The sequence below is a fragment of the Hyalella azteca genome, unplaced genomic scaffold, assembly GCF_000764305.2.
Source record: "Hyalella azteca isolate HAZT.00-mixed unplaced genomic scaffold, Hazt_2.0.2 contig9914, whole genome shotgun sequence".
NCBI lineage: Eukaryota > Metazoa > Arthropoda > Malacostraca > Amphipoda > Hyalellidae > Hyalella > Hyalella azteca.
Window position 1 is genome coordinate 14,988 of NW_025939970.1, and position 12,161 is coordinate 27,148.

The following is a 12,161-nucleotide window of genomic DNA, read 5'->3' on the forward strand; positions in this document are numbered from 1 at the left end:
TCATTAACCGATTACAACAATTCTACTTCAAAATCAAAGCAGAAAATGCCAGCTACGGTTTCAATGCTATTTACGGGACAACCTCTTCATTGTTGTACAACACCTCTATTTTAGACCTTAATCGTACGTCGTATTAACTATTCTAATTCAAATTGTAGCCATTTAGTACTCCTTCGCGTTTCATTATAGCTGCCACTTCTCTACTAATTTCTCAATCAGCGCCATCGCAACTTTCAACATCATCATAGCTGCCATCTCTGCACAGGTGTGACTGCAACCTCAACATCTTTGCTACTGCCGCCCCAACATTATTGTAGCAGCCATATCAGCCCTTTAGAATTCACCATTACTGCAGCGCACACAAACCATACAGTCAACGTGCAGGCGGCGTCCATCAGAGAGGGGTAATTCCGGTACGGATGGACAAGAATGCGCAGTCCGTATCATCGTTGGGGTCGGTGGGCCACCAAACCGCTGAGCCCGTCACGCCGCTCATGACTTGACCGCCGCTCCAGCGCCACACGCCGTTGTAGCGGTGAACTCCCAGGAAGTATAGTTGATGTACCACGTGGTGCCAGCTGCTCGTAATCAAAATAGAGCCAGGTTTTTATTATTACCAATCACGGCTGATATTAGAATATCGGTTGAAAATTTATTGGGCTGAAACCCATTTTTTTATAAAGAAATGGTTGGTTTTTTGGCTATTATCTTAGTTTTCATTTTTTTATGAATTTGCGATCTAATAAATAAATTAAATAAATTTAAATCGCATCTAATAAATGTGATTTGGATTTGAATGAGTTTTAGCAGGTATCATTGGCAAACACAAAAAATCACAACGATTTTCAGTTATTAAAATAATCAATTACTTATATGCAAAGAAACCAGATATTATTATCATAAACATTATTTATGAATATCAAACCGCGGAAGTGAGTCTGGCATAAGAAATTTTTTTGTTCCTTGCACTAAGACAATCTCAGAATCGGATAAACAAAACACGTAAAATTGCATTATATTAAGACTATCCAAGTCTCATTTATATCATCGCAGGTCATGTTTGAAGTCTGTTTACATGACGTAAATTCGTGATGCACATTTTTAATTTCTCCTTCCGAGTTATGTTGGCTCCGTAAGAACATGACGAACCCTTCGAGGGCTGTTTGCATGCCCGGGTTTGTCACGTCGATAAAAACAACGCGAACCGCTCAATGACTGTTTTCTTGAGCGAAGTAAGTTAGGTAATACGATCGCACATTGCTAGATAACTGTGAAGATACAATGTCTTGAAAATGGTGCAGGTATCGCAATGTATCGTCACAGTTATCTGGCGATGTGCGTTCGTATAACCCAGGGGGTCACCAAACTACGGCCCGCGGGCCAAATCCGGCCCACGACGTCAGTTCATCAAGCCCGTCAACGGTACTTAATTTGCTTGATAAAACGGTTGGAACACGAGATGTTGTGATACAATTTAAATTTTATGTTTATAATACTAGGATGTCTTCGCGCGTGCGGAGCCCTCCTGGCCGCTATGTGCCAGTTGACCTACAGTTGGAGCTCATTGATTTGCAAGCTAATGACTTTTTGAAGGAGAAGCACAGAGAAGGAAAACTTGTCGAATTTTGCCGCTGCTTACCTGATCCTGAGTTTCCGAAATTAAAGAAATTTGCCGCTGGTATGGCATCAGTGTTAGGAACAACTTATGTCTGTGAGCAAACATTTTCAAAAATGAAGTATGTGAAGTCAACACGTCGAACGAGATTGACTGATGAACATTTGAAAACAATTCTCTAGATTGGATGCAACAATTCCAAACCAAACATTGATGATATCTTGAAAGCCAAACGTCAATTTCACAAATCTCCCTAACCTTTTTTGCTGTTTAGTTTGTGATATTCGGATATGTGCACACTAGGTCTGATGTACCTATATTTTTTTGCTTACGTCGCCTTTTTTGAAAACTTTTTAATGAATAAAATGTTGGCTGTCTTTGTTTTTTTATTAGCATGGAATGCTAAATTTGGTTTTACGTTTTTTTCCAGAGTTTCGTTCTGGCTTGCAAGCATTGAACAGAATGATCATGCGGCCCACGCTCGTCATTCTTTCAGTTATCCGGCCCACTCTGAAAAAAGTTTGGTGACCCCTGGCCGCCGCCTATAACCCAACGTACTTAGCTCAAGAAAACAGTACAATGTCGTAACTAAACGGTGCTTGTCGAAGCACCGTTAGAACTTCCCAGAGCCCAAACCCAGGGCTACCTCCTCTCATATCAGTGCCACTACCATTTCACTGCAGAGTTTTGACTGCACCTCTGTATATCATGCAATGTATTGGTTTCCATTTTTTGTTATGTTAAGGCAAGTCCATGTTATCCAATGAGTTTGCTGTTTATATATTGTGCCTGTTGATTTGTTTGGTATCGGGTAAAGATAGTTTACCCGTGGGATTAAAGTTTTGAAATTTCTATTGCACAATTTTTTCTCTAATTCACGCTATCCAGATCGTATAATACAAGAGAAAAACATGTGAGTAATTAGGATTGACTCACACAATCGGACAAATAATTAAAGAATAGTCAGCTGAAATTTATTCAGAATAATTTAACGTGCAACTGGCGTTGCTCGGCCAGTTGAATGAGGAAGCCGAATTCAATAATTCATATGCTGTTGTATAGAAATCTTTGAAGAACGGGCGGTTCAATGAAGGTATATTGAATGTAGAATCTCAAGTTCCCCAAAGGTGTTGCCCCGACGAGTCCCAGATACTGAAATGAAAATTTAATCACTTACTAAACAATTAATTTATCACAAACTAGTTATGCAGCAAATTATTCCAAATTATGAATCAATAATCATTAAATAACTAAATTGACCAACCTAAGATTTTGGTGCATCTCAGTGCTTAATGCGTTTAGTAAGATGCAAATCAGAAATATAGATGAAATCAGTTTAAAGGAAGGTAATCCAGACGGAAAAATAGAAAAGGACAGTTTGAGATTTTGACTTTGGAAAATTGAAGATAAAGTTATTAAATCGTGGGTCACAGCAAAGGAAACTAGTCCCTCTACCAATATCAGAAACCACGTAGCTAATTTGAAATTTAAGGTATTAAGGATTGAATTGAATATTGATTTGTCCAGAGTACCATAGAAAAAAATTGTACATAGAGCGTAAATAATTAATATGAAAAAAGCTACATTCACACCAACAAAAAGATAGTGAAACAGTAATCAGGAAGATAATTAGAATCTGAAGGTCCTGTTGCTGTGCTGGCTGAAGTGATGGTAGGTGCAGAAATGAATAACTGAGAATTATCTGAGTTGGAGTTAAGGCACGTAGCCAGATTGAACGTCTGAATGGTATGAATGCTTATGAAGGCGTATTAACCTAGCGGGTACTGCTACCTACTTTAACTACGTAACTAAACTGAATACAACAAAACTGCGAACGCAACATGAACAGAAAACGACATATAGACAACAAATTTACAAATGATTACAAAAATTATTAATGGTGGGAAAAATTTCCCACAAACAAAAGAAAGTTGTAAGTTGAAAGGTCACCTAAACATTGCCACATTTATTTCCCCTTCAGGCCGACGTTAAAAATAGAATCGGCGATCAAATGCAAACTTTGACCGGATCTGGTGTTTAAGAAACTGAAAATTTGCTTAATTTAACAATCAACCAATTTAGTTAGAAGCAGGATAAGAAATGTTGTTTTTACGTAGTCGGCCAGTTCGCTGGGGTTATCGTAGAGCAGAGATTCATAGTTTTATAATGAACTTAGAGACGTAGTCTATAATTACACGGTATGTAGGAGGTCTGCATGACGTAGTCGGCGAGCGTCTGGAAGTTGTCGTAGAAAAAAGACACGAGCTGTGAGCCTCCAGGGCACGAGGCCTGAGCGACGTCGTACGTCACGAGGGTCTCAACCACAACCACACAACCAACGTCCGCAACCCAGTGGAAGGTAGCTGGACAGGGTGGGGCTGTAGGATGGACTGAAAGGGTTAATTTATGTCACGGTGGTCTCACCACAACCACACAACCAACGTCTGCAACCCAGTGGAAGGTAGCCGGACAGGGTGGGGCTGTAGGATGGACTGAAAGGGTTAATTTATGTCACGGTGGTCTCAACCACAACTACACAACCAACGTCCGCAACCCAGTGGAAGGTAGCCGGACAGGGCGGGGCTGTAGGATGGACTGAAAGGGTTAGTTTATGTCACGGTGGTCTCACCACAACCACACAACCAATGTCTGCAACCCAGTGGAAAATGGCCGGGCAGGGTGGGGCTGTAGGATTGACTGGTAGGGTTAATGTACGTCACGAGGGTCTCAACCATGCACGACCACACAACCAACGTCCGAAACCCAGTGGAAGATTGCCGGGCAGGTTGGGGCTGTAGGATGGACTGGTAGGGTTAATGTACGTCACGAGGGTCTCAACCATGCACGACCACACAACCAACGTCCGAAACCCAGTGGAAGATTGCCGGGCAGGTTGGGGCGGTAGGATGGACTGGTAGGGTTAATGTACGTCACGGTGATCTCAACCACAGCCACACAAATATTCATAAACCGCTCAAGATTTTAAGCGAACGACAACAGTAAACGATACTGTGTCTTCAGGAACGTTTATCGTAAAGAATTAGGTGCTAGGAAAAGCTTACCCAGACCAGCTGCACGAGCGTACGTTTCGTCCAAGTAGCAGCTGTAATTCGAGGGAGCGAAAGTTCTGATGAAAGGGTCTTTGGACGTCGAGTTCAGGGGCAGACATTCACCGCTGGTTTTGTGCAGGCAGGCGACGGGGAAGCTATGTACCTCAGCCCTGCATGCGCAGTGGATGGCGTTCATGCCAGAGTATGTCTTCGTTTCCACCCCAACTGCAAGAATTTTTTTCAGCTTGTACATTCATTGAAATGTATTTTTCCGAGAAACTTGCCTCTTCTTTGCTAATTATTGACATTAGGAGCACAGTAGCTCTTCCCAACAACATTCTGGCTCCGTGGCTGCTGGTAGAGGCACTAAATTATATCAATTGCCGCATGAATTCGTTCAAGTGTCTGTTTCGCAAATCTTCGTCGACCAGCTTTCAAACCGAGCAAACCCATTAGTGTATCCCACTGACGAGCCGAGCCAAGTAAAGACAAGCCACGTCGGGCCTGCCACTAGCTGCTTTCTGTAGGGGCTGGGGTATTAGTCAGCCTGTACGTGTATTGCGCAGTGTCATCGGTCTCGTTAATTTATTAGCTACATCAAAGTTATGACATTTTCCGTTAAAAAGTATTTAGCCATGTATAATGACATGCTAAAGTTTTTAACAGGTGCCATGGACAGTTCTGAATCTATTGGTCATTACGACTGTAATTTCCTAATAAAATTCAACACATTCATTCGACTAAATCTCTGGTAATTCGGGAATCATGTACATGACAAAATTTTTCTCTCCTTTTGCTCCTTCTTGAATGCCACTCTGCTTATCTAGAATATTGACTAGATGCAAATTGCTTGCGTAATAGTATATGCTAAAGATTATGAAAATCGCCCAATAAATTGCGCAACACTTTCAAAATGGCAGACGCTCGATTTACTGGAAATGGAGCGTCTCAATTCAAAATGGCATACGCTCAAAATGACAATCAAATAGACACTCAATTTTTAGCGCGAACAAGGAGATTGAGCGCTTATATTGAGCGTTTTTTGGCTTTTCAATAGCACATTTATTATAACTGCCGCTCTCTTCGACTCTCATCTGTACGACGGTACGAGCAAGGTTCGTAAAGTGCGTCGCCGAAACAGGTTCGCGAGTCAGGACCGGCTGGCGAAACACTCGAGTCCGACTCTCTATAGTGTATGCGCCGGCCCATTTGATGCCCTAACACTTGGGGCATTATCAAAAAATGATCACCCTGAATTATGCACATCATTTCGAAATAGGACAGTATCCAGATATGATGAAAGGATGTGATGTGTGCAAATATTAATTTATTAAGCATTCTAAATCATCTAGACGCATTTGTGGCGAGATAAGGAACGAAATAAAAATGAAGTTTCATTGCATCAAACGATGAGGTAAGAATTTAAACATTACTTAGTGTAGAATACGCCGAAAAGTGGAGATAAAATGTTCCTGGGTGTTGAATGTTCCAATTGTAATATCAAGCAGAAAAGTTCAAAGAAACCCGTCACATGGGATCAATTCAATGCCAAGTAGAGAGGTATCATAGAAATGGGATGTTCGGTATACGGGTAAAATGAGCGTGGGTACAAAATATCACGTCCAGCAATTAACGGGATGACCTAAGTAGTGCAAATCGGGACCTGGCAATATCTAGGGCGTGTCACCGAATATCCTGTATGGACATCCTCTGTCATAAAACGCTTTCAACCTCCCAACTTTCAAATTTTGAAGGCAGACTTATCAGTTTAGAATTTCAAATGATTTGAATAGTGATGATTTAATGAATGTTTCTTAACCATGAAATTCAGAACTTTCAGATATATTACAATTTATTCAGCAAATTAAAGTTGAATTCGTCAGTTAGAAATTAGATAAAATTTGCACTCGCGGTGCGGTGACTGCAACTTTTCAATTACCTTGAAATATCACGAATGTTTCTAACGGATTCATCAACTCGGGTTATTATTACCAAAGCTCCTGACACATTATATTCATTAACAAGAAGGTAATAAGCACAAAGCACCTGCACCTCCGGCAGTCCTCAGTTCCAGTAGCACTCTGATGTTCAGCGCTGGTTCGATCCACTCAACATTAGAGGTAGCGAGGCACTAGCTTTGAAAACTTTTTCCAAAGTTCCTCTAACCTCTGATCAGCCGCACTTACAGCCTGCGGGTAATAACGCCATTAACAGTGGGATTCGTGATTTTCGCTTAGCATGGAACATGAACGCACGAAAGTTTGAGAGTTTGAACTTTTTTGAGGCATAACTTGGGGAGCGCAAACCCTTCAGTCTTTTAAAGCAGGGCCTTGTAGGCAATTTTTGCCCAACCAACCTTTGACCGCCTATAACACTCCTCAAACGACTCAATGAGATATGTCTCAGCTGGTGACCGCTGCAGTTACCGATCGGTGCGTGCACAAAAAATATTAATATAAATAAAAAACATAGTTCTGTGACTGCTCCAGTGCGTTGATTACAGGTGCTCCTGAATATATGCGTGAATCACAATGTCCTAATCGTGACTCACTTTCTCACCAACAGTATGAACAACAGCATATATAATGATCTAAATTTAGGATCGACCATTTCTTCATGAGACGTTGGTTGATCAAAATGCAGGTTTAAGGAAGAAATTTTAGCTTATAAACAACCTTTCGAATGCGACAATTATTTGCACTACATTGGAAGAATTATTTCAAAATTGATCAGCCGTTTATCCCGCCACCTGAGCTAACCCTATCGAATTTTTTTTCCTGTCAGCTGCTGGCACAAGGACGCCCCAAGCGCGCCTAGCGGTGTAAATTAGCGGCTCTATGTCCTTTTTAGGTTCCGGTTGCCGGAGCGAAATAGGCGTCGAAACAGAATCTTGTGAAATACCTGTCGAGCTTGGGGCGACTGCGGGGCGCGGGCATTTGGTACCAGATACGTTCGGGACAGACACGGCCGAATCTTAAAAATGCGTTAAAAAATGCCCCCTCCCTTCTCCCTTTTAAGGAGGGAAGGAAGGGGGCATTTGAGTCGCTGTACGCTATTTATATTTATATAGTTGAGAACCGCCACTCCTCAATAGGGAGTATAAATGGGATAGTTTTAGTACCCCTGCCTCTGAAACGTTGGTGTTTTGGTGTACACACGCGATACACGCATACTGACGTACAAGCAGTGAACGCGTGTTAATGTACACATATTGCAAGGGGGTTCGCACAAGCGTAACTAACGCAAGCGTGTTCACGGAAACGTTTCGCAAGCGTCTTGACATTAACGCGCGGCATGCGGGTCGAAGACAACGCAACGCACGCGTGTTAGTTTAATACGCTTAACGGCCGCGTGTCGATGTACAATCTTTGCACGCACGCGTAATGAAGCTTAAGCAAACGCTGGCGCGACCCTAAAATTTCGTTCCAAAATATTGGCCCATAAGTTTCGAAGCGGTTTGCGTGAGCAAAAAACATTTACATCAAGAGAACGTAACGCCCACACGTTGACGCACACGCAATGCATGGGTGTTGAAACGCATGCGTGTAGAAGTTCGTGCGCCTACTCTTGCATCGTATAGGTTTCTGAATCAGGTGTTTGCCACGCTCGCGCTAAGAACTCGTGTCAGCTACTGAGCAGGGTGAGCGTGTGACAGTCTGTTCAGCCGCTTATTGCGGCTGTCATATGCAGATTCGGACAGAAGCAGTAAAGAGGCAGCAAATGAAGCGTGCCTGCGGTGAAGGCAGAAGGCTGTGCTTCATCGGCTCCTCGGGCATGAGACTCTCGAAAAACGGCCCCCAATTAGTAGCTGAGTATGATAGGCGGCCGATTGGTGTCTGATTTGCCTCTAAGGCGGCTATGGCGAGACTCCGGCGCTCCTGAGCAGAATCTGGATTTCGACAGGGAAGTTGTTTAGGTTTCTACATACTACAATCTTCACGCTGCATTTACATGAATAAGTTATTTATTTTCCTGAACACTATACTTCACCTTCATTTTACATTAATAAGATATCCGATCCCTAAGGCGTTTATCCGTACGTTTATCAAGTACAATTCTTGACCTCATTTTAGAGTGACATAAACGGGCTAAAATTTTTAACAAGAACCACATTTCATTACAGAAACGTTCAAATTATCTAAAATTATAACATAGCAGTCGGTGACACAAATAAATTTAACATTATTTAATTCTAAGCATCAATACTATTCTGAATTAGAGCTCCTCTACAAACGTAACAATTCAGCCGAAAACTCCTATTGATTGGAATGAACTTTAAATTGGTTCAATTAGTCTTTCATTATATTAGTCTGTAGTTGGCCAACAAATATTGCTCAAACTCTATAATTCTCATAGCAGTTATCGTTTTTTCATCAATTCTACCAAATTTTGCGAATTCTGGAACAAATTACGGAACGAATTCTGGAACGAATTCTAAACTCTGGAATTACGGAACGAATTCTGGAGCGAATTCCGACGTCTGGAACGAATGACGAGCGGTCCACTGATTGACGATGCGCGTTGGGTTTGATGGCAAACTAGTGGCGACGGAGCGTGTTGGGTACGTGTAATGTCAAACTTGTGGCGACGGAGCGTGTTGGGTACGTGTAATGTCAAACTTGTTGCGACGGAGCGTGTTGGGTACGTGTAATGTCAAACTTGTGGCGATGGAGCGTGTTGGGTGTAATGGCAAACTAGTGGCGACGGTGCGTGTTGGGTGTAATGGCAAACTAGTGGCAACGGTGCGCGTTGGGTGTAATGGCAAACTAGTGGCAACGTACGGTGCGTGTTGGGTGTAATGGCAAACTAGTGACGACGGCGCGTGTTGAATATTACTGCAAACTAATGACATCGGTTCGTGCTGAATATGCACGGATGATTTCGCAATCCGCATTGCCGACTGAGCGAAGTTCAATCTCGAGAATATGAGCCAGGAAATTATCATGCGTGATCTTTAATGGCTGAATGGCATGAAAGCATACGACTGCCTTGAATAAGAAAAAAAAACAGAAACTCTTTGATAATTTGAGCTTGAAATGCACGCGAGTTCCTCATTTCATGCGCATCGACCTAACGCCGCTGATCAGAGCCCTGGTGGAAGTTGAGATTTACGGACGTGTAGTTGTTGTGTGCTCTGATGTGTTTATGTATTGATTTACGTATTTTATTTCTTACTTATCGATCATTTTTTATAATTCTTTTGAATTTTCGAATTGATACCATAATGCCTTGAAATGTAATTGAGAGGCTCGTTGACCTTCGGTCATACGTACATTCAAATCGTCAGCCACACAGCACACATTCATTTTTTCACAAATCTCAAACAAGAAATTCATGACTCCTTGTAGGACGCTGCGTAAATATCATAAGATATTCGCTTAAAGAAATATTCGCTGAAATATCAAAAGAGATTCAAATTTATTCAATCAAAAATTGCCGACGTACATCCTGTAAACAGAAACAAAAGTACAGACATTAGGTATATATTAAACTGGCTCTTTGTTTTTGTTCCAAAATCCTAGGACTCCACTTTGACATCCTCCTCTGTTTCAGCATCAACACGTTTTCCAAATATCACTTCGCGCTCTCAATCACAGCAACAGTTGCTACCTCAGACATACCAACAATCATCGCAATCCACTCCCACTTGCACTCTCATACTTTTCACCAAACACACATGAAGCTCCCATCATATTTGCTCTCATTCCGCTTGTCCATCCTTTTCACCCTAAATCCGTTACTGTCTCACTTTATAACTCAAAACTCGTCCCATTTTCTCTCCTTAAAGTTACTCCATTCTATGATCCCTCTCGGCCTCCACCGCAATCCCCCTGGGGGCTCCTATCGCCTCTATGTTCTGTTTCCGTTTATCTAGATCACCATCATTGTTTGCTAATGCAGCCAATCCATACATAATACTGAGAACTGTCGGACTTTTTCGTACGTCTTCTAATACTAACTACTTACTTGCTCTCACTGTTGCTGAACTTCCACGTATGCCCAAGGACTGATATGCCCTACCTAAATTAACGGCATACTCATATAGGACCTCGCACAGCCCTAGTCCACGCACAAACCTAAGTAAAGCTATACTCATTTACCAGAATCTAAAATTAAAGCGTTGATAAACCACCATTTTTACTTGATAGTAAATTACGATTCATAGAAATAAAAATGTCTCTAAGCAACCTCATCATTGTAATATTGCATTCAACTACGAGTCTTGCATGCAAAATCAAAAATCTCAGGACATGGTAGCTGAAAAGAATAATTCTCTGGTCTCGAAGAAAACAAGTTTCAAATGACAACTTCAGCCCAACTATTGCAACATATTTGTGTGTGTCCGTATATGCTGTAATTTACAATGCTATGTGCAAAGATGTCTGGAGCACATCAATTGGAAAAGAGATAGATACATATCTTGTTCAACACCGCCCTCAATTATTAAAGTTCCAATATTACTAATTTCATAGGAAGAAATGAACATTTTCCAATTGAATTAACTGCAGGTCTGGAACTTTAATTGTGGATGCTTTGCTGCAGTTAGTTTGCAGCTTTTCTGTTTGGTTTAGGGAATAGACCTAGATGAGAAACCCATTAACCATACATGCACAATTAAATCGCCGGGTTTCAGCCTCAAGACAGACGACAGCTGATCTTTTAATTGGTATCCATCCACTGCCACACTGCCAGAATGATGTTAGGAAAAGTTACTGCGCTCCATAATGGTTGCAATGAGTAAGAATCGTCAAGTTATTCTGAAAAATATAAGTTAGTGCCTGCAAAAGCTGAAAAAATCATTGCCCTTGGTGCGGAAACGAAGACATTCACTGGCATGAATGCTATTCACTGCGCATTCAGAGCTCAGGCACTTCACTTCCCCATCGCCTGCCTGCACAACATCAGCGGTGAATGTCGGCTCCTGAACTCGACGTCCCCCGACCCTTCCTTCAGAACCTACGCTCCGTCAAATTACACCTGCTACTTGAACGAAACTTATTGGAAGACAACAACCGTCGGTAAGCTGTTTTACTTCTATTCATCACTTCATTCATTCAACTTTCATTTGCCAGTCCCACTTACATGAGTTTGAACATTTCACAGGCTTACTCCATATTTAAACATTATGACCATTGTTATTCCTTTAATTAATTAACACTACCAGTCTTTTTGATGAAGTGCAAGCTAACATATTTTTACCATCAATACTTCAAATGGGTGAGTCTAATTATTATACCAACATGAGTGTGACAACATGAGTGTGACAACATGAGTGTGACAACATGAGTGTGACAACATGAGTGTGACAACATGAGTGTGACAACATGAGTGTGACAACATGAGTGTGACAACATGAGTGTGACAACATGAGTGTGACAACATGAGTGTGACAACATGAGTGTGACAACATGAGTGTGACAACATGAGTGTGACAACATGAGTGTGACAACATGAGTGTGACAACATGAGTGTGACAACATGAGTGTGACAACATG

General features: G+C 41.6%; 1 protein-coding gene across 1 annotated transcript; it reads right to left on the reverse strand.

Moving 5' to 3' along the window:
- Positions 1 to 2,633: 2,633 nt before the first annotated feature.
- Positions 2,634 to 6,673, reverse strand: LOC125178461. Its single transcript, XM_047882215.1, has 4 exons — positions 6,605 to 6,673; positions 4,678 to 4,890; positions 3,811 to 3,993; positions 2,634 to 2,767 (listed from the first exon to the last, which is right to left on the reverse strand). The coding sequence occupies exons 1-4, from the start codon at positions 6,636 to 6,638 to the stop codon at positions 2,700 to 2,702; spliced, it is 498 nt and encodes a 165-aa protein (XP_047738171.1). The 5' UTR covers positions 6,639 to 6,673; the 3' UTR covers positions 2,634 to 2,699.
- Between the last annotated feature and the right edge of the window lie 5,488 nt (positions 6,674 to 12,161).